The sequence below is a fragment of the Melospiza melodia genome, chromosome 3 (genome assembly GCF_035770615.1).
Source record: "Melospiza melodia melodia isolate bMelMel2 chromosome 3, bMelMel2.pri, whole genome shotgun sequence".
Lineage (NCBI taxonomy): Eukaryota > Metazoa > Chordata > Aves > Passeriformes > Passerellidae > Melospiza > Melospiza melodia.
Genome location: NC_086196.1, coordinates 1,819,742 through 1,843,100, shown reverse-complemented (window position 1 = coordinate 1,843,100; position 23,359 = coordinate 1,819,742). Strand labels below are relative to the sequence as shown.

Here is a 23,359-nt window from a genome sequence, read left to right as displayed (position 1 = left end):
TAGGTGATGTGTATCAACACAGCACAGTGCGGCTTTGCTTCTTGCTACAGGTTACCAGATGCCTCTGTGGTGCTGAGGAAGGCTGCCAAGGAAAAGAAGGAGAAAAAGATAAACATGGGAAAAAGTTAACAAACAGGCTTCACGGGCCAGGAAACAGTGAAATGAGAAGGAAAGAAAAGTGATTAAGAAGGTAAAAAATTGAAATGAGTCTCTCTCCCTTAGGTTTTTGAAAAGATGTTAATATAATTTTCTAATCGTGATTTTTTTCCCACAGCTCATTCATAGTTACATCTTCTACTCACAGCAGCAGCATCAAAAATTTATATTTAAGCACTGATTCATAGAAGCATAGAAATTAGCTGAGTAGGAAGGAGTAATTTAATCATATAACATCATCCATAGGTGATCACCTGCATGGGATTAAGGAAGAAGTAAAGATCCCCTGGCAGTATAAGAGAGGAAGGGAGCAATATTTGCAAAAGTACACGGAGTAAAATTGAGAATGCTGAAGAATAATTTTACAGCTGATGAAGCTGGAATTTATCCAAAGTCAGATAATAATAATAATAAAAAAAATTGGCCCCAAGTGAAAAACAGTAATTAGAAAGGGTGACTATATTTTGTGCAGGACTCTTATGAAATACTACTTGAACAATAAAAGATATCACAAGATTTACTGTGCCTACTTAAGCAATAAAGCAATTTGAGATAATTCTTCATAGAAATCATTTGGGTGTGTAAAGGATTAACATAAACCAGCTTGTCTCTTATTGATATTTGCAATAGTTAAACAATAACCAGGCACAAGGAGTATCTCTGCACTTAAGCTGGAAGCTTATATTTCCCCTCAACACTCTATGCTCTTTACTTTTTGATAACTGGAATTCAAAACACAGGAGTGGAAATAGAGTCCTTAAAAAAGATTCCTTAGATTCCTTTATTCTTTTAATATCTTGTCTTGGATAAACCAAATTATCTTGGAACAACTTGGTACATCATTGTGGTGAGGAACCCACAACTTTAAAGTACTGTGCATGTGCCAAATCAAAGTAGCTCAGGACATATACAACTCTCAATGTGTTTTTGCTGTCTCTGTGTATGCTGTGCACTTCAGAGAGACAGCTCACCTCAGAAGAGGATGTGATCTGTATGGGAAAGGTGGAGAAAAAAAGACAGGCAACACACACACATACACACACACACACACTGCTTTTGTTTCAGGAGTTTGACTGCTTTTCTTTCAGGAGTTTTACCATATCAGAAATGGTTTTGAGAAGGGAAAAAAACCCATTAGCCGCAAGGAACTGGAGAGATGTGGAAAGATCATGGAAGTGGTGAGGACAAACCTTGCAGAGAAGAGAGTTGTGGTTGGCACAGGTGGAAGAGTAGGAGCTGAGTGAAACCTGAGTAACCTGTGCAGGGGCAGGTCCCTAAAAGCAAAGATGATGGTCCAAATAAGAACAATACAAGGGTCAATTTTAATGTGGAAGAAAGGGAACAAAAAGATAGGTTACAGAAGAAAGACAAGAAGATTAAAAAATAGGTAAAATAGCATTGTAGGAGTCTGTGTTTTGGGGAGGACAACTTGTTGATTGATGCAGTCTTCAGGGATGTATGAACTCACTCCAAAGCACTGGCTGCTTACAGAGAGTAAAAATCTCCTGGAAATGGCCTGGATACATGTAAGACAGTAAAATCTTGCAGACTTGAACAGCCACAATCATGGAAATTCTAATAACTACAGAGAGAGGAGGGGAGAACAGGGGCTTGCTCCAGTAGGACCACAATAAATTTAGGGATTAGACAGAGTCAGAAACTCAAAGGCAGGACAGGCAGGAAGTGAGGGTTGTACAGCAAGACACCTTTGCAAGGGCACCATTAGAGAAAATAAGGCTTTGAGGTTGCAGGATGGTTTAGAGAGGTTGATTAAGATGGAGGTAGTCTGTAGGTCTTGAATACATCACTAAGAGCTTGTTGGGAAGACCTTCTATTGCACAACATGGAGTGGGTGGACCTGATCCAGGATAGGTGTGAATGGGGAGTTGCCATGGACACATCAAAAACTGTCTCCAAACCCATTGTAAAAGCAGCAAAAACTCAACAGAAAAAAAAGAAAAAGAAAAAGAAAAGATGTTGTCAAACAGTGGTGTCAGACTAGCAAAAGTTTTCACTTTCATGGGAAGACTGGTAATTCCTGATCAAGTTGAGTTAAGTAGCCAATCCTTTATATTGTTCCTGACTTTGATTCTGATCATGGGGAAAACATACATCTTCATCAATCTAGTGGCATTTGTTGGAAAACATTCTCTGTGTTTAGCTAATGACTTAATTAGAAAATCAGTAGTCAGCTGGCAGTGAATGGTGAGTCTTTATTTAACAGGAAAGCACGGAAATTAGCCATCCATCTGTTTTTTCCTGTTAATTACCTCTAAATATTAAAATTGAATACAGCCTTCAACCTGATTGGTAGTTGGAGTGGTAATAACAGTGTTCACATACTAAAAGGAATCCTTTAGTAGAAATAAAGATGATGCAGCTCCTGTGTATTACAGCTTTCACCCCTGTTTCTGAAGCACTGCTACCTGCCTATGGCAGCTGCTGTGAAGGTCACAGCCAGCATTTCCAGCCCTTCAGCCACACTTAGGGGTTTAATTGAGTGTCAGTCTTGGCAACAGAGTTGACTGAGCTGTTGTTTTTCCAGGAGAAAACTGACTGCACACAGCATGTCAGAGCAGTGCTGAGCTGTGAGGCTGGTCCCACTTTGAGGTTTGCTGTTTGGAGGGCGCTTGGACTAGCTGGCCTCCAGAGGTCCCATCTGAGCTAAATTATTCTGTGTGTCCTTAGGAGCAGCAGTCAGAGCTGGAACCATCTCTCATTTTGTTGGTTTTCCCCTCTGAAACACCTTTCACCAGCACTGTCACTCCCACCCCGTTCCTTCTCCTAGCAAAGAGCCCTGTGCAGCCCACCCACCCCACAGGTGAGCCAGAGACAGCCCCAAAGAACCTGGCTGGGTGCAGCTTCTGCCTCAGCTGAGCTCCTTGGGGTGGCTCTGACACTCTGCTGGGGCAGTCTTGCACTTTCACTCTTCCCTTTCTGGTCATCACAGCAGCTGGCCACCCTTGTGCACCTAAGGGACACCAAAATCTACTCTCTTCTAGCCATAACTGCTTGTATGTCCTATTTTCTCTGAAATTCAGAAATTGTGCTGAATCCTTGTTCTTTAATAATAAATTCTGTTGTTCTTTCTGAAAGAAAAAAAAATATGCTGCAGCACTTCTTACAAATACCACATTTTTATTTTAATTTCCAGGGTGGTTTGTTTGTTTGTTTGTTTGTTTGTTTGTTTTTCTTTTTTCTTAGTAGCATATCAACCCTGGGGAATTGTTTTGGAAGCTTTGTTGATAGGCAGGGTCAGGACACACTTCCCTGATTCCAATCAACAATTTCCACCTCCAACAAACTGCAAAAAGGAAAAACCACAACGGATGTCTGTGCTTCCTCACTAAAAGAAATTTTTAGTGGCTGAGGTAATTTTCCTCTCTTTTTAGGTATTAGTGTTTGCTAGTAGGGAATCCAAAGGTATCTGCTGGAGGCAACTGCAACAGCAGCTTCAGAAGAACAGCTGGAGTTGGACCTCAAACTCAGGCAGGGAATCCTGGAAGAAGAGTCCCACTGCATGTGGGTAAGCAGCAGGTCACCCTTTTGTCACCTTCAGACTTGGTTTGCACTCAGCTTGTGGCACTGCATCTTTCCAGCCAAATGCTTTCTCTCACCAATAAGGATGTCATTTCCCAGTTCCATTTGCAGTTTATTACCCACATATTACTTACACTTCCTTGACTCTTGATAAGAAAAATGATTGTCATCTTGTAAATTTCCAAAACATTTTTCAGAGATGGCTTCCAGTGCTGTTACAACACTTTTGCTACCTCTAGTATTTGTTTTGATGGATTTGGAGCCACCATACTATAGTTTTCACATTTATTGGATGTCAGGTTGACATATGTGGTGTTGCCTTTGTTGTGTATTGGTGTAATTCAAAAAGAATTTGTCCAGAAAAATAGACAGGGAAGCAAAGGGTGCAAGGTGGTAATAAATATTTAAATCATGCTTAGGAGTTTCAAATGGACAATACCAAATTCTCAGCTTTGATTTTGCCTCTTCCCAGACTGATTTCCACAATTAATTTGAATCAGAAAATTTTAACTTCCATAAGCAGAAAAGATAGGATACAAAGGACTTTTTGACTCTCAGGACAAGGGAAGTAGGTCTGTGAAGGACTCCCAGAGCAAGAAATCCTACCAGAGCACCTGACCATAGGTTAGGTGGGCAAGACGGCCACAGGAAATTCTGAGATGAGAACAAGGCATATGTGCAGACTGCTATTTAAAATAAATTATTTTACTGAATTTTTTTCCTGATATTCAGAAATAATTAGGTTTAATTGATGTTTTTTAATTTCTGTATATAGCTGGCCTGCTGAGAAGATATCCAGTTGTCTGAGTTGGTGGGGGTAAGATCCATAGATCCTTGGGGTTGTGCACCACAACATTCAGGTGAAGTGTGGCACAAGTGAAAAATATCACCCCAGAACTGACTGAGGCACAAGGCCTGAAGAAATAGGGTTAGTGGTATTGGAAGTGTGACTGCTCAGATGTGCAGTTAGTTTCACAAGTATGACACTTGCTAGCTGCATCCTCTCAATTGCCAAACAATCTCACAACTGTCTGCCCAATACCTTGAATGCAAATCTGGAATATTACACAAAGAGAGACACTTTAAAAAATGCCTTTGGGTTATGAAATGGGATCATTTCTAGATGCAATGAACTGAACTTTGCTTTCTGTTTTGGGAGTGTATTTCTGAAAAAAGGAATAGTTTACTCTGCCTCAACCCAAGGTGGAAATGGTGGTAATTTTCCTCCTAAATGGCTGTTACAGCTTTTTCACAACACCGTAGTAAAGAGGTGCTGTTTAACTGTCATGATCATGAAGTGTTTATTAATTTTTCAATATGTATTTATGGGGTTTAGTTCATACAGTACATAATTTCGATGTTTGATTCTTAAATGGAAAAAGTATAAAAGTGAATTTGGTTGTTTTCTTCTTGAATCATCGATTACACAAAATGTCTTAGAGACATGAGTACCTAATACTAGTGATATTTTTTGTTGTTGCATTTCTAAAAAATCTTTTCCTTTGTAGAATAAATTTATTTCAAACCTTTTACTACGAATTTCACTAGAGATTAAAAAATGGCATAATGAATTACAGGCTGAAGAACAGTCAAGAAGATAGGCAAACACAAAAATCCCCTTTATCAAGGGAAACAGTGGCAGAGTCAAATAATTTTGCTCATTTTTAAGGCCAGGAGTCATGCCAGCATCATCATCTCTCAGTACTTTTAAGTATGCTCTCGACACCTGATGAGCTTTCTAAAGGCCAGCTTGAAATCCTCGTTAAAGCTCGTGTACAGCAAAGGGTTGATGAGCGAGTTGACATACCCAAGCCAGGTCAAGAAGTCTGCTACTTCTGGAGAGACAGTGCAAATGTGGAGGCCCACAAGCAGCTCCTTGATGAAAAAGGGCAACCAGGACAAAATGAAAGCACCTAAAATCAGCCCCAAGATGCGAGCAGCCTTTCGTTCTCGTGTCGTGGAGATCTGCTGCCGGTCTCCAGCCGGGTCCATGTCATTCTCAAAAGGAGGGATCCTCACGGACGCGTTGATTTTATCAAACTCTGTGGTTGGGTCAGACGTGGAGAAGTCCGAGACGCAGAACGTCTGTGTGAGCTTGCAGCTGGCAAAAGAGTTCTGGCTGTCGGTGCTCCTGTTGCTGAGGTGGCGGCTTGAACCCCGCTTCTGGTAAAGGCTCTTTGCAGCGTGGTAAATTCTGTAGTACAGGATCAGGATCAAAGTCAAGGGGATGTAAAATGCCCCGAACGTGGAATAAATAGTGTAGATGACGTGGTCATGCTGAATGCGGCACTCGCTGGGAATAGTGACACTGTGGTGGTTTCTCCAAAACAGGGGGGGCATTGATATGAAAACGGAGATGGTCCACACGGTGACTATCATCAGCCCGGCCCTTTTTGCCGTTCTCTTCCTGGCGTACTCGATGGCGTCCGTGATGGCCCAGTACCTGTCCAGCGCGATGACGCACAGATGAAGGATTGAGCACGTGCAGCAGGTCATGTCCACACTGAGCCAGATCTCACAGATGAAGTACCCCAGAGTCCATTTATCCATCATTATGTAAGTGATGCTCAAGGGCATGACGAGAACAGCAACAAGGAGATCTGTCACAGCCAGTGAACATATGAGATAATTTGCCGGCTGGTGGAGCTTCTTGGTTGTGGAGATTGCTGCAATTACAGCAGAATTCAGCAGCATAGTCAAGGTTGTGATTGTGGCCAAGGTCAGGGTAACGAGCATCTTTTCAGTTACTGTCTTTGGCTTTGCAGCCTCACTGGCTTCAGTGGTGCAATTTGTGAAATTCATTTTCCCCTCCAGGATGCAAGAAGTTGGTAATGAAGAGTTCCAGTTTCAGAAGTTATCCATTTGAAAGAGATGCTCTATGTGCAATTTTAAAAAATTTTATAATCCCATATTCAACGGAGCAGCAAAAAAGCTTCCAGATTTCTTCCTGGAAAGAAGACATTAATTGTTCATTGTTTTCCTAGAAGATAAAAACACATCTGTTAGTCAATCTAGGATAATCCCACCTTTTGGTAAAAAAGTTTTGCATTTCTAATATTGTCATCTCAAATAAAATTTTGGTCTGTTTTCCTTTCTCTTCTCTTGCTTTTTCTCTGCATTCATCGTTCATTTTTTTTTTCTTCTCTAAAGGGCAATTTGGGCCAGATTTCCTGCTGATGTGAAATGGCTATTCCTTCTTCATTTTGGAGATTTTACTTAAAGTAGGAGGCTGGACTAAGGGACCTCCACAGGTCCCTTTTCACAAACATGACTGTGATCTTTGTGATACTGATACCAGGAGCTAGCCCTTTTCCTGCTTGTTAAAATACACTCCAGCAGACGAAGAGCTGAGGGAATTTGCCTCTTCATTTTAATTGCTGTATGAGCAGCATCAATTACTTTTATATATCACCTTTGGAAAAAAAGCAGCAGAGCAGCCTACCTGAGTAAAGACATGCCAGCATTTCATACCTTTCTATTCTGCTTTTTCATATCCATGTCTGTATTAATATATTAGAAACGGTACTTAAAAATTATTCGGGTTACTTTTATCATGCAGGTTTTCAACAATGTTTAAAGCTTTATGGCAAATGCTTGGTTTTACACAGCACATCAGTGTTGCTAGGAGCTCATATAGTTTTGTCTAATTATTCCTGACATTTCACATATCCCACTGTGAGTGTCTTTAGAGGAGACAGACAAAAAGCTTCTGCCATTGCTTTGAGATTTCCATCTAATTGTGCTCCCTGTCAGGGAGTCCAGCGTGATGCAAGGAACAACAATTAACAAAAAGTTTAATTTTGTTTCAGAAGTTCACATGTCTTTTCAATACATCCCAAATGCTAACTGAAGCCAGAGTTAACAGTCCATGAGATGCAGCTTGGGATGACCTCTGGGACCTTGCTTACTCATTTGTAATTTATCTTGGCATAAAGGATGTGGAAAACTGAAAGTCAGAATCCTTATCCACTGAAATAAACAGAAAGATTTCTTTCCCTGGCTTCATTTATCAGAGTAAGGAGGCTTCCAGGTTAGTTGTACAGGCTCCCTTTACAAGCAGGAGAAAAAGACAGCGGCTGCTGGAAATACACTTGTCCCCTCTCAATACAACCCTTAAGGAAGGTGCTGTGAATCATATCCTAGAAATGCTGATCTTTCTCTACTTTCACTACAAGCGGCTCCTCCACATTTGCTTTTAGAATACATGCCTGGTTTTTAGATGGCTAAATCTGAGAGGTAAAACCCATTCTCACTGATACCAGTGGGAGTTGGATTAGGCTCTGAGTTTGCACATGCAAGCTAATGAGGAATTAAGGAATTGAATGAGGAATTATGCATTTAAAACTAGTTGACTGCTTAGCTTTGTGTACATATGCTCTTCTTCAGAAACTGGAGTGCCATTTCAGAATGAGCTGAATGAGGAAAAATTAAAAATAGACATTTTAGATAAAAACTTCCATTTGTGGATAGGCTCTAGAAAAGCAGATCCGGACTGCTGTCGTCTCTGGGTTAGCAAAATGTGAATTTTAATTCTGCTCAAGGAACAGCAGAACTGCCTTCCCCTCAAAGCATTCTCCATTCTTCAGAAACTACTTTAAGCAGCTTTAAACTACAAATAGCTTTGGAGGAAATATTAGGCCTGCTTATTGAAAATTGACTAGAGAAGTCAGATGGAAATCCATCCATCAGTATTCATGTGGCTACCACACATGGAAATGTCAATTTGATTGTTTAGGCCTAAAGCCAAAATATCAGCTCAAACCTTCTTCATAAATTGTTCATGGGAGTCTTTTCTGTCAAGCCAGATTCTCGTTTCCTTAGTTTACACCCTCATTATGTCTGATGCTTTAATCAGAGGATGAAACAAAGAGGCTTTCTCTCCCTCTCTGCACACCTGGAGCACAGACCAAACCCAACTGTAATCCACATCCTTTCCTCAGCACTACCATTCAGTGAGTGTACCCCAGCCCACACTCAAGGATACTGGGAAGACACCATGGAATTCACGTCTCCTCCACAACCACTCGTTGATCTGTTGCACACACACAGGGCATCTTGTGGTTCTTCTTGATGTAAGCAGCACTTCTTTCTGCTTGTCCTTCACTCCTCTGGGGCCCTGAAGTTTCATGGCCCTGGGACATCTCCCCACCCTGTGTGGTTCCCACCACTTTCTCTGCCTATACACAGGTTTAATCCAGTAAGACCTGAATTGCTGTGGTTCCCCCCCAGATGGCCTACACTGATGTATCCCAAGGAAAATCCTTTCAGTGCTCTACCTGCTCCCTGTACCTCAAGGATACTCTGAAAAATAATTTTTTGCTTTCCTTAATTAACTTGTATTTAAACAAAATTAATCAGATCCAAACATCAGGTTTCCTTTAGGACAAAGGATACCACTGATAACACAGGGGAGTTTGGCTTTACAAGTCTGCTACTGCTCAGGAGGGCCAACTTTTTTGCCTGAAAATCACTGCAATAATTGAAGACAGGGAAAAATATAAAACGAAGCATCAAGCCTGCCTGCAGGTACCTCAGACTCCACAAGCTCACAGTAATCCAAACCCATCACTGGAGAGTTAATTCAGTTTTAATTCCTGTGTTCCTCATGGGAAGTGAGCCCTTAGCAATTCAGACAACATAAATACCACATAAGAGCACTAAACCAGTATTATCAGGGAAGTATATTTAAATGCTGAAAAGTAATTTCAGCTTTTGAGAGCTGAAGGTTTCTTCTACAGATTAAATTTGTGCCCCTTGTTCTCCCTCACCCAGGTGATGAGGATACACACTGCCATTATAACTATAATTAGCTGACTGTGGCCCTGGCTGTTCACCTCCCAGCTCAGCTCCTGTGCCAGGGCAGCCTGAGGCTCTCCTGAGCTGCTGGTGCCATCCCAGCACTGCCTCCTGGGCTCAGGTGGGCTCAGGTCCACTCTCCCCCAGTGCCTCCTCCCCAGCCACTCTCCCATTGGCCTTGCTTGCCCAACTGACTTCCCTCTAGTTCTGAATAAGAAGACACGCATAGAGAGCGCTTTGGCCCAGGAAAGAAATGATGTTTTAAACTGGGAAGTGATTTACAAAGAGAAGCCAGTGACTGACCTTGCTAGGAGGGCAGGATTTAAATGCTACTTATCATCAATCTTTTAAAAATGCAGGTGTGTTTGTGGTTATAACATGAGTGTTAACAAGGAGAATTTTACTCTGTCTAAGCAATAATAGCTGATTTCCAGCATCTCCATCACTTGCATACAATTGCTATATATAGTATTGCTATCACTATAGTAATTGATTGTGGTTTTCTAAGTGACATCTTGGAAGGGACATTAATAACAGTTATCTAAAGTGCTCTCACTAAAAGCACTGCTGTGTTTATGTTTTGCAGCTGTATCACTTTAGGCTGTCAGTCATTTCCTACAGAGAGGATTTTACACACACGGACTAATTTCCCACATTTGATGCAAGAAACTCATCTGGCTTCCTCCAAATGGGAATCAATCATGTTTCATGTAGCTGATTATTGGTAATGGCTTTGAGTGCTGTTTATGAGGAAGAAAGGGGAAAGACTTTGATTAACTGTTCCTTAAAAGGAACTGGACAACTTGAGGCTGTGAGGTGGCAATGCCCATGTCTCTTCTTGCCAAAAAAAAAACAAAATCTCCCTCTTGTCAGCAGAGGAGCACAGTGTAGCAGAGTACTCTGAATTTCTGCTGGACTGACTCCCACTCCTTGGCCACTAAACTTTGCACCATTTCATAACAAATGGAATAATATCACTCGGAGGAAACAAGTGCAACTGGCATTGCACACGTGTATGTACAAGGCAGGTTGGTTCCTTTGCATTCATGGTTTTACATTTCCTCTAAGCAATTATTGCACTCTATGACTGCTACATCTTTGTGCCCTAGACAGCAATAAATCACTTTGACTCTGTTAAAATCTGAATTGGTTTGAGTGCTTTTCACCTTCAATAGTTCCATGATTGGAGCTATGAAGGTCAAGAATCTGTGCCATGATTTGTGAGACGGTTTATGGAAAATATGACAGCACATTTATGATAATGCTAATATTTCAAACTATGAAAAGATGCTAAACTTTCAGTGCTCTTCCTTCAAAGAGGTTTTCTCTTCCAATTTTATTTACAAAGCCCTGAAATTCAGGCCTTTCACTTGCAACTTTCTAGTGTTGCTTTTGTAGAGTCAGCAAATCTTGGATTTCATGGCTCCTTGGTAACCAAATGATAAGCTGAGTTTGACTGAAGATTATAAGTTTCCAAATACTAAGCATTGTATCCTGGCATGCTGGTGTTGCTTTGGGTTTCTAAGGATGTCAGTGCTGCAGAGGTCACGTTATGTATTTATACAGGCACTGATGCTGTTTGTAACATGCTTTATGTGGAAAAGCAGCATGCAAAAGCTGAGAATATGGAGACAGTCAGAGTCACACCAACCTGTGGCAAAATTGTCAGCAAAACAAAATCTTGTTGTCACCAAGCAGCTCATATTCACAGCCACAGCATGAGATTTTGGTGCCAGTTGTAGGCAAAATGAAAGCAAACTATTAGAATGAAAGCTGCATTGGGGTTGCCTTACAGAAGCACAAACCAGGGAAGGACAATAAAGGAAATGGCTATTTTTGTGTGAAGCCCCAAATTTTACAAGAACGTGTCTAAGGAATTTGTAGCTGCATTATGGGGCCATAGATTTAGGGATGCAACCTTTTCCTACACAGACTGGATGAGGCTAGGAATGAAATTACTATGAAATTTGTATGAGTTGACCTATAGAATTGACCTTCAAGTTAAGATCCACCCTGTGCACACCACTGAAACAGGCAGCACGATGGAAAGACAGGTTGGAAGGACTCAGCAGCAGGCAAGGTGTGTGGAGGCAGAGCTGTGAGTTTGCATCTGTGGGCATCCTACTAATGTTCATACATGCAGTGACCCTGTCCTAACCAGACAAAGCACAGCATGTTGTAATCAAGGATGTAGTAGTGGCCTGCAGCCTGTCTTTGTGTAATGTAGATCCGTGCTTCATTCTGGCCAGAGAGGATGGGCTGAGTGGGCAGCACTGGGGACCCTGCTGGGCACAGCAGAGAACGTGCTGGACGTGGCAGGTGCCAGCACAGGCACCTGACAATAGTCACAGATGATGCCCCGAGGGATGGCTAGGTTTTGCAAGTGGAGTTACATGAGAAGTGGTTGAAATTCACAGAAGAGTGGAGGGGAGCACTGAGGGCTTTTTGGGAGCACAGCCTTGCAGCACCTCAGTTGCTCCAATAGTAATCACATATAAAGCTGAGCATGCCTATATCAATTCTATCAGAAACCAGATTTCACTGATTGCTGCAAAACTGGGATGGATGGAGAGGAAGTGATTTGGCCAGAGTTGTTCTTTTGGGAGCAGGCTGAGATGGAGACAGGGAGTGTCAAGTCTAGTAAAAAGGACAAGAAGAGGAAGAAGAGATAACAAGGGAAAAAGTGAGTATGCCTTACTCAACCACCGCCATAATCAGGGCAATAACCCAACTTGTTCTCAGACCAGAGCACATGAGTCAAATCTGACACCATTGTTGGGAGGCTGGGAGGTCTGGGTTATTCCCAGCCAGCAGAGGACCCAGGGGACAGAGGGATGCAGCACTCTGATGGCTTTGGAAGCCACCCATCACCTCCCCAAAGCAAAGAGGTGGTGAGTCTGTGTCCTCTTGTCCTCTTGCAAGAGCAAAACCAAGTGTTCTTGCAGGCCAGCTGTGTGTGTGTGCAGGAGCCCTTGTGGCACTGCTTATTTTCCGCTGAAAACTAAATTGTGTCTAGGAGGTTGCTAAAGTGTCAAGCTGCAAAGCAGTGCTTGGGTACTGTAATTTGTGTCTTGTTGCTGTATACTCTATATACTCTATATTGTGATGTTGCTCTCTGTCTCTTTTGCTCAAGAGCCCAGGGTAAATGTCAGTGTGACCATGATGTTTCAACTCCATCAGCATCAGAAAGGGGATCTCCACTTGCATATCAGAAAGACTTTACTTTCCTTCCCACTGAACTTTGACAGCCTGAAGGATTTCCTTCCCAAATTAGAAGCCTGGGGGAAAACTGATGGGAGAGAGGAGGTGCTGCCTCCAAAACCCCTTGGTGCAGTTTTGCAGGTTTTTAAAAAAATAATTCCACCAGCATTACACTATAGAGGTGAGCTTTTGTGGTGCAGATCTTGGCACATGCAAATGAGAAACAATAATTAGTGATGATCTTCAAACCATGCTCCCTCCCACAAGCAGTGGTATAATTATCATTCACAGATGATTACTCATTTTTATCTACTTTCAATTGAAAGTTAGTAAATCTGAGGCAGTGAAAGCTGGCAAGATGCTGCCGAGCTGCAACCTGATACAAACTAAGGCTCAATACAGATTGAATCCTGGTTTTCATCAGACAAAATTCTCGGGGGTAGTGATACACACAGATTTCTCATAAAAAATAGAGTAGCACCCTACTGTACTTGCAATATTTTGCAATAAATAACACTCTAAATTTATAATAATTTGCTTTCAAGGGACTATCAAATAAAAAAATAACTTCAAAACTCATCATCACATCCCTTTAGACCCTTAGCATTGTACTTATAAAAAGTCTCTTTTGTTTTACACTACACAAAACACCTGTGTAAACTTCAGCTCATTCCTGGGAGTTCATTTCACCATATCCTTTTCATGCCCTGCCTTATATCTTGAGATGTTTAACATATGGACACCAGAGGTTCTAATTTCCCATACCATAGAGCCAAGAGACATGGGTAGCTGGATCTTGCAAAATCTTTTGAGGTAGAATTTATAGTAATCAGTTTTGTACAACCCTACACTGTTAAAACATGTAAGTGCTGCCTTTTCCACCACATTGTGGCAGAAAGAACTTCTCCCTATACTGTACCTATTAATCCTCCAGAGATTATTTATGGAGATAGAAACCTTCTTTCACTATAAATCTGTGTCTGAAAGAACAGAAAATGAAAAGATGATGTGATTTGCCTCCATTTGTTTTGCAGACAGCTTTTATAGAAGTGCTGAAATGAGCTAGCTTGTGTACAGAAACACAATGTTACACTAGCATGGAGAGCTGAATGGGTTAATTCACCCAGATAAGAACTGGAAATTCTCAGTCATGGAGTTCCTGATTCCCACAGCTAGACAGCCTTGTTACAGGAGTTAACCTGATTAAATTTAGCTGGCATGCTCTCCCCTGGTACATGCATGACATCTATATTAACAGAGGCAGCAAGCTTGTTTGATTCCCCCAGAGCAGCATTTAACGCCTCCGGAGCGGTGCTTCCCACCTGATCTTTTCTCAGTGCAAAAGTGCTCTTGATCCCTGGTGATATCCCAGTCTAGTAAATAGCCAGGCCCGGAAGACACATAACCTACAGACTTAACCTCTCATCTGGAAAGAAAAATATTCTGTAATAAAACAATCTGTACCTGTTATTGACACTTGCAACCTTCATGCTTAGCAGTCACTCTCACAGACACATTATTCTCTGATTAATTTTTTGTTTTAGGAAACTTGTGGTTAAGACTGTGTTTCTTGACCTTCATATTTCTAAGTTTTTAACTACTAAAAGACTTTTCCTCTCTATTTTAGGTCCTACTTCAGTTTGTACACACATTTTTACAACATGCCGTGTCACCAAAATTCCCTCTCCTCTAAGTAAATTTTTAAAGCTTTTAAGTTTTCTTTTAGCCTCTGCTGTTTTATGAAGTTGACCATGCCACCAATCCCTGCTATGGATCTATTCATGCCTCGGGAAAACATGAAAACCTCAAAGATCTGGTGACAGACCCAAATCACTGGCTATGGAGCAGGTGGTTATGGCAAGGGAAGACATTTGTCCAGGGTTTTGCGCTGCTGCCAGTGCCCACTGCTGCTTTTGGCCTGGCTGTTTTGCTCTGCTCTTCCCCTCTGTTCCGCCGAACGGCTCAGCAAGGTGCGCGCAGGCACAAAGGAAAGAGCATCGGCGCTGGGTATTGGCGCGTCCTGGGGCCCTTCACAATCCCTCCTCCTACTGCTCCACCTTCCATTCAGACTATTTATTCACTGGCTGTGTGACTAAAACCTGCAATCAGATGAAATACAGGTGGGAGGACAGCTTGGATAATGGGATATGCTATCAGACATTGGCAGCTAAACTGTGCGAGATCACTCCCTGTAACTGGTAAGGGGAGAGGGCAGACAAGCGTGTGCCATCACCAGCACTTACAGCCCTCCTTAGGAAAACAGCACTTGGGTGGTGCTTCACTGATGAGTGGCCCAGGGACAGACGTTCATGATGCTGGTTAGTAAGGCTTAATGGTAAAGTGAAGGCACACAACATCTGAAAGGTCCTGAGCAGGTGAGTCCATCCCCCAAACCTGCAGTTCTTCCTGCAGCCACGACTCAGTCTGCCAGGCAGCAGCTAAGATGAAGATCCATCCATAACAGCTCCCTGAAACATTTTGGCAAAGCAAAATAAACAGCAGTCACATTCACCCTAAAAAACTCCAAACAAAACCACGGTAATTCCAACTGCAGAGACCAGGCTGTCAAGGCACTAGAAAACTGGTGCTGAAGTGATCCCCTGTTTCTCAGCTGGGAATAGCAAAGATAGCTTCTTGGTGTTTGAAAGAAATACAGAACCACAGAAAAGTTGCTGGAGGACTCAGAAAGAGAGGGGTTCACTCTATTTCTTCTGAAAAAAGTCTTACTTTAAAAACTGGCACCAGGGACAAAATGTTTCAGTGTCCCCTTGGTCACTGACAGTGTAGTCTCTCTAAGTAAAAAATCTTTGTTTCTCCTTTTGAATAGGCTAAAGAAAAGAAAATACATTATTCAAACTAATTTTGAATAATATTTACTCTTAAAAAATATTCTTGACTTCCCCTGGTTGCATTTATGTGGAGAATGGAAGAACTGTCCACAGACCTCCAGACCTCCAGGTAACTCCAGATCCATAGTCCTCTATGTAACTTTTAAAATGAGTTATTTTGAAGTTTAGTATCCTTTGAACTAATATTCTGTTTTGTAGCTAGAAACAAAACTGCCTTGTAATGACTCTCCTCCCATGGTCTTTTGGAACAGAAATCATGCAGAGCTTGTGAAATTGTTGTAAACCATGACTGTTCTGCTGGAGCAAAATCTCATGCGGGAAAACTATTTTTAAAAAAGAATCCTTCATTAGAAAGAAGTCTGTTACGTTTGCAAGCTATTAAAGAACCTCACTGGAATATCTTAAAAATTGAGGAGGAGAATAAGAGGTCTATGTCCAATATAACTTGAAAGAGTTGCTGTGGGAACAGTTGGGTTTTCTTACATGCTGATAATCCTTATTTTTACTTCCTTGAGTTGAAGATCCCAACACAGTTTGCAAGCCTAATACTTCACATACTGTGCACAGGCCTGGCAGGAGGCACAGTCCAATGCCTCATTTGCTAGCACCTCTGGGGAGGCAAATGCAGTTTGTGACTAGGAGACCATGTAAACACAATGGGATTGACTTTTTTTGCAGCTCCTGCTGGCTGAATGCTGCGTCAGTTCTAGAAATTCAGCAGCACTGTAAGCTGCCCATGAAGTGGGTTTATCATCTCTAGGCATGTGCCTGAAATCCTATTTAATCTTCATTGTTTTATGGTTTGAAGCAAACCTAAATATGATTCTAAGGGTGCAACTTTGTAGGGAAGACTCATTCTCTATGGTGAACAGTTACTACCTAGCCACCTTACCTGTGCCACCTGTGGCTTTAAAGACCTCTGTTGTAATGATTTGGGCTCCCAGTCTTCTCTTTCCTAACTGAAGAGCCTGAGCACTCATTCCTCACACTGATGAGCTGTGCTGCTGCTCCTCATACAGAGGATAAAGCTTCTGCACGTATTTCTACAGGTGTTACATTATTAAAGATGCTTAGGTCACATAGGTCACTGAAGCCCTGGTCCATAAAATCCCCTACTCTCTTTATATCTCTTATAAAGATAGTTAAATAATAGCTTCCTGGTGCATAAATCCCTTCTGAGCGTCAGTATGAAGCTCCTAAATTAATTAGCTGCTTTAGGGTTTCTTCTGAGGAGTGTTCTCAGGCTTGGAGCCCTGCCATGTAGCACAGCATGAGTGGCAGGGTCAGGAAACTACTGACAGGAGCTGAGTCTGCTATGGTCTGTTGTAGTTCTGATGCTTTGCATTTAAGTGACTAAATAGAAAGGGAAGCATCTGCTTTTCAAGGTCTCCCAAATGCATCGAGAGAAAAACTTTTAGAAAAATCTGCACTGAATTCTCACCTGTGAATGTATTTTCCATCTCAATTTCTCATCTTGCTGCTTAGAGACATGTCAAAGACACACAAATATTTACCAATGAATATCATTTATTCAGCTCTGGGGAAATGGTGCTATTTGCATTTATGTGGAGACTATGACTTTATACAAGCTAAATGTCACTGTACATGCGTTGTTTTTCTAGTCAATATTTGTTTCTTGCTGCTATTCTGTGTCAGGAGACTGATGTCAATGGAGTTTATTTAATCTCCACGTGACTTGGTTCTGTACACAATTGCTCTGCAATTCATAAAGGCCTCAAATGAACAAATCTGACAGACTAAAACTTAGTAATTCTTGAAGCTTGATCTGAGATCCTTTGAAATCAATGGAAAAGTTACCATTGCGAGCAGAAAGATTTCAGATTAAGCCTTAGTGAATATCCCCCCTATTTTGCACTGATAAAATAAAGGAGATGACTCACACAATGGCTCTAGACTTGCTTTGAAAGGAATATTCTCTGTGACTGAACAAATAGTTTTATTGTAGCAGAAGGTGCTGTGGGTCCTTAATCATGTAGGAAAATGTCTCGTGTTGGAGAGAAGCACTGGGCTGATGGCACGAGCCTGCTGCCTGGCACTGTGAGCGTGGGATTTCCATCTGGGCAGTGCGCTCGCTGCAAGCACAGGAGAAACGAATTACTGACATGTGCTGCACAGCAACGTAAAGGTCAAGGACAGACTCGTGTTTAGTATGAGAAAACACTTCTTGTACAAGCCCTGGGTGCAAACCCTGCTGAGGCAGAGACATTCAGATATTAGACTGGCTGAGCTCTGGCTTCCATGGTGGCCTGATGCACGCCCAGTTTTCCAGTTGAGGAAGGTCCAAAGCTGCTGCCGTACATTTATGGCCGTATAAGTTTGTATTTGAACTGAACTCATGTTAGCATTGCATTCTTAGGGCAAATGCTCCAGGGGTTGGGTCCTGAGCTGTGATTTGAAAAAAAATTTCCAGCTAAATGTGGTCGGTAGATCCTGAAAAATCCCATGAAAAAGAGTTCCTGCTTTTATTTCCAGAACTTTGCTGTTGGTAGTGGAAGCCACGAGCTGAGCTGACAGCACATACAAACAATTTTTTGGTTTCCCAAATAAAATAGCCACTGCAGTTACATAATTCAGGGCCTTAGCAATAGCCATGTCTAGCTGTAGCTTTCATAGGAAGATATACTTTTTCCCTGAAACCCTTGCAATACACACAACCAAGCTAAAATGTTTACTTTTGTGAATTGCTAGGAATAATTAAAGACGTGTCTGCTTTTGGAGACTTTTAGTTGCAAATAAGCTCACATGACTGGCACTTCAATTACTTATCTGGAGCATCATGTAAATACAGAATAAGCAAAAAACATTATGAAAACTATTTAATGTCAACTGTTTCAGACATGTCATTATATGAATTAGTGATAATTTGCTGTCAAAAACCATAGGCACACTAAAATTAACCCACAGATACAACACATATATGGAGTAATTACAAAATTTCACTCACTACAAAGATTGAGTTTTAGCAGGTGCAATAAAATATGATGAATCAAAGTCTGTTGAAAGTAGTATACATTAAAGTAGCAGGAATTGGTGTGTGTGATGTAGGAATAAAAAGGGCAATGCCCCTGCTTTTCAACTACAAACTGTTTATACCAAATTTATACTTTCCCCTTCTTCAGTGAATTGATTATACTGAATACAGAAGACTGTGGTTTATGCTAATAACATTCTATGATGACCAGCACAACATAGCCCTTTTAACCTGAAAAATGCTTATGTGACCATTTGTCCTGCCCTGGGTTGGATTTTGCTGCAGCAGTTCACACTCAAAATAATTAAGATATATTAATATTATGCTAACAAGGACAGGGTCATGGGAAAAAAGAATTAACCAGAATTCCACCTCAGTGCTCCTCCAGGTGCTTCTCTCAATGGTAGAAGACTGATTTTAAGGGCATAATATATTTCACACCCACTCTGTGCATTTCAAATATTTTTTTCTCACTAAGAACAATATTAATTTCTGGAATAAACCAGAATACTTTAATCAGCAGCACAAGCAAAGCCTTGATTTATTCTGCCTCGGAAATGAAGGGGGAGATGAGGGAATAGAAGATGTTTGTCTCTTTTGCTTTACAAGACACCTGCTTCAGGAAGCTTGGGTATATACAGGCTTGGGTAGAACTTATTGTGGGATCAAAGGTAAATATAGCAAAGTGTCTTAAAATTCATCAGTTCTATAACATTAAAGCAGCGTACATTTTCTCACTCATACAGGCGCTAAAAATGCGTGCACTGTGTATGTTTTGTACATACATTATCACTGTGAAATTGAACAACCAGTATGTTATTCCTTAAACACCTAAAGAAAGTCCATGGACCTGAAGATCCTCATCAGTTTGAGAATTTGGATTCTAATAATGAATGCCACAGCTGTGCTGACTCATCTGCCCCCCCACCCCCAGCTAACAAAAAGAAAGGAGCTGACATTGCATGATCTCTGTTCACCCCAGAAGGGGCTGGAACAGCTCTTTCACAGCATTTGAGGCTTCCTCATCCCACGTGGGAAGAGCTGCTGCTGTCTCACTCCCTTGGTTCTGTCAGCTTTGCAGCTGATACCCAGCCCAGCATTACCTGCAGTGGGAGATGCTGGGCAGCATCCACACAGACAACACCTCTAATCCTTTCTGAACAGGCTGCCAGGCCCAACACCCCTCCTGCTTTGTGAAATGTGCTCACTAGGCAACACTTCTCTGTCTCTAAAGCAAACATATACCAACCTGGATGACATTAACTGGACAGAGTTAGATTCTGAACAGGATGGTCCTGAAGACTCTACCAGGCAGAAACAAATCTCCTCTGTCAAAACTTGTGCAGGGTAAATATTCTTCCTTCACATATCAGTCTCTAGGGCATTGTACCAAGGAAACAGAGCAGACTTTGGGTTAAGAAAAGGAGCTGCTGTGATTCTGTGTCACTGCTATCTGGGTTTATTTCTGGGCTTATATGGTACCACTTATGATACAGAATTTACAATTCAGAAGTCACCAAAAGAGAGTATGTCCAAAGGAATGTGGAACTCTGACAGGCCTTTGCAGGAGTGCTCTACCCGTGCTGGAACATCTCAGCACACTGACCCCGGAGCCCAGGGCATTCTGTTTGTCCTGTCCTGCTGAGGACTTCATCAGTAAGTCCAGGGCACTTTCTGCTGGGAGGTGGTTCTGCACCACCTGCACACACTGAGGAAGGACATGAGAGGTTCAGAGGCAGACTCTGATGTGTAGCAGCTGTCCCCTGTTATCCTTTGTCTCCAGCTGCAGCATCCTTGGTAGCATTGAGCTGCAAAACAGTTAAGTTAGAAAAGACCTTTGAGATCCAGTCCAACCTTTGACTGGACACCACCATGTCAGCTAGACCATGGAACTCAGTGCCATGTCCAGTGTTTGCTTAAGCAGTTCCAGAGACAATGACTCCACCACTTTCCTAGGAAGCCTGTTCCAAAGTCAACAACCCTTTCTGTGAGGAAATTCCTTCTAATGTCCAGTCTGAATCAGCCCGGAACATCTTGAGATTATATCCTCTTGTATTGTATTTGTGGGGTGCCCTGGGGCAGGAATGAATGATAGATTTGACTCCATGTTCTCAGAAGGCTAATTTATTATTTTATGATACGATATTATATTAAGGAATGCTAGACTAAACTGTACTAAAGAATACAGAAAGGATACTTACAGAAAGCTAAAAAGATAATAATGAAAACTTGTGACTCTTTCCAGAGCCCCAACACAGCTTGGCCGTAATTGGCCAATGAGTCAAAATAATTCACAGCAAAAACCAATGGAACAATCACCTGTTGGATAAACAATCTCCAAACACATTCCACATGTGATCACAGCACAGGAAAAGCAAATGAGATAAGACTGTTTTCCTTTTTCTCTGATGCTTCTCAGCTTCCCAGGAGAAAAATCCTGGGCAAAGGGATTTTTCAGAAAATATGAATGTGACACACTTGTCCTATTGCAGGTTCCCTAGGAAAAGATACCATGACCCACCTGGCTACAACTACCTGAAAGGAGGTTGTAGAGTGATAAGGTCATCCCTGAGCCTCCTTTTCTCCAAGCTGAATAACCTTCCTCCCTCAGCTGCCCCTCATAGTACTGGACCCTTCACCAGCTTGCTCCAGTAACAAGAAGTCCTTTCTAAGGTGAGGGCTCCAGAACTGGACACAGCAGCTGAGGTGCAGCCTCACCAGGGCTGAGTGCAGGGGGCTGGCCATCGTCCTGGCCCTGCTGGCCACGCTGCTGCTCATCCAGGCCAGGCACCACTGGTTTTCTTCACCACCTGGGCACACACTGGTTCCTGTTGACCAGCACCCCAAGGTCCTTTTCCACAGAGCAGCTTTCCAGCCCCTCTTCCCCCAGCCTGCAGCACTGCATGGGGTTGTTATATCTGAATGGCAGGACCTGGCACTTGGCCTTGTTGGATGTTGTATGATTGGATTTGGCCCATTGATCCAGCCTCTCCAGATCCTGCTGCAGAGCCTTCCTACCCTGCAGCAGATCCACACTCCTGCCCAATGAGGAGATGGGTCATGTCTCTACTGCCCTTTCCCAAGAGACCTTTAATCTCCTGAACAATCATTTCATGTGGTCCTTCACATGGCACAACATACTTGCAGGAGACTACATGACCTCTGAAGATCCAACTTACATGACTTTTAAGATTACAGCCACTGCCACACTTATTACAAGAAAATACAAGAGGGAGCCAGCCATCTAATATTATTCTAGTTTAAATAAAAATGCCTATCTACCTAGGAAAGTTTTTTTCGATAAGGGGATGTATCTGGGGGCGGCCGAAGGCTGGGTCTTCCCTCTTCCATGCCCACTCTTTGTGGGGATGACCAGGCCACAGGTCCCTTGTGGCTCTCCCCATAGTGCTGAGGGCACTGCTTCACATCGGGACCATAATGGAAGATGAGAAGCAGCCAAAAGCTCTGGAAGCACTGCACTGCCTGCTGATGCAGAGATGCTGGTGACACAGACACTGCTCAGCTGGCATAGCATTTCTCAGAGGTGGTTACAAAAGGGAGGCTGAAACCTGGACATCTCCAGGTTATTGCAGCAAATTAAATATGATGGCACTTAATAGACAGTTTTATATGCTCTATTAACTCTATTAGACCTTTGTATTGGAATAATTTATTGCTGGATTCTACACAGCACAGATATAGTTCCAAATATCCTCTGATTTTGTTACTTTGCAGAGGCCTTGGCATCAAAGATACACCCAGTAAGAGCCAGTAGGAGCTGAAAGTTTATTCTGGAGGCTGTCCCAACCATGTCAAAGGAGAAGCTGTAGCCCCAGGACTAGCTGTCTTTGGTCGCGCTGACACCGTTGGCACACTTGGTAGGAAACGCCATTCCAAAAGAGCGTTGAAGTTCTGTGAAGAGTGTGCAGCAAGTTGTGCTTTTCTCAATGACCGTGTGTGAAGTATTCCATGTTTCAAATCAGTTTGACTTGCTTCTCACCCAGCAATCTCCTGGAGCAGCACTGGTTGTAGAGAAGCTGACCTCTTGCACACTCATGTTGGTGCAGTCACTGTCTGCTTCATCTGTTGCCGAAGGGTGACAAACACACCCGAGGGCTGAGTGCCTGCAGGAGCAAGGTGAAGCAGTTCAGAAGTTACCTGTGGGTGTTTCTCTGCAGTGGGGTCACAAACAGGAATGCTTGTGCTGCTCCTCCTGCTCCTCTGCACTGAGGGGGTGCAGGCACTCACCTTCAATGGACGATTCCTCTTGGATGAGTTTGCTAATGGCTCCACTTGTGTCACTCATGAAACTCATCTTCATGATTTCTGAAAGACCCCATTAACACTGCATTAGAATCCTGGTGGCTTTCAGTCACTGAATTATTTAATTACTTAAATTTTTTAAGCACATCAGAATACCTTTTAAGTCAAACGTGACCTGGTCTTCTTTAAGAGGGGCTGACCTTGAGCATGCTTCAGGAGGCTTTTGCAGCTTTGCTTCTGTCTTCACACGTGCTCTCACTGCAGCACTCGGCCTTGCACCTTCACAAAAAGGTGTTGTTGAGGGAAGCAGCATGCTAAGTGGTTTTCTTTTTTGTGATTTATCCAAGTGCCTGTTTGCTCCCACATGCTGTGAGTGGATAATAGCAGTTCTCAATCAAAGTTAAAATTACTAACACTCTTGTCTGTGGAAAATTTAGTGCAGGAAAGAAAAAAAGGTTAACGATGCTGCTATACTACCGATCTTACTACGGTTTGTCTTCATCCCTGCATCTTTGTGAGCATTATTGTATTGACAGGTTATTCCACTTGATCTCTCTGCTGA

General features: G+C 42.3%; 1 protein-coding gene across 1 annotated transcript; it reads right to left on the bottom strand.

Annotated features, from left to right (window-relative positions):
* Positions 1 to 3,046: 3,046 nt before the first annotated feature.
* Positions 3,047 to 6,670, bottom strand: HTR1E (5-hydroxytryptamine receptor 1E). Its single transcript, XM_063153403.1, has one exon. It carries the CDS (start codon positions 6,496 to 6,498, stop codon positions 5,404 to 5,406), a length of 1,095 nt encoding a protein of 364 aa, XP_063009473.1. The 5' UTR covers positions 6,499 to 6,670; the 3' UTR covers positions 3,047 to 5,403.
* Between the last annotated feature and the right edge of the window lie 16,689 nt (positions 6,671 to 23,359).

Bases quoted from the DNA above. Each gene is read 5' to 3' on its own strand.
- HTR1E (XM_063153403.1), bottom strand. From the start codon at position 6,498: ATGAATTTCACAAATTGCACCACTGAAGCCAGTGAGGCTGCAAAGCCA.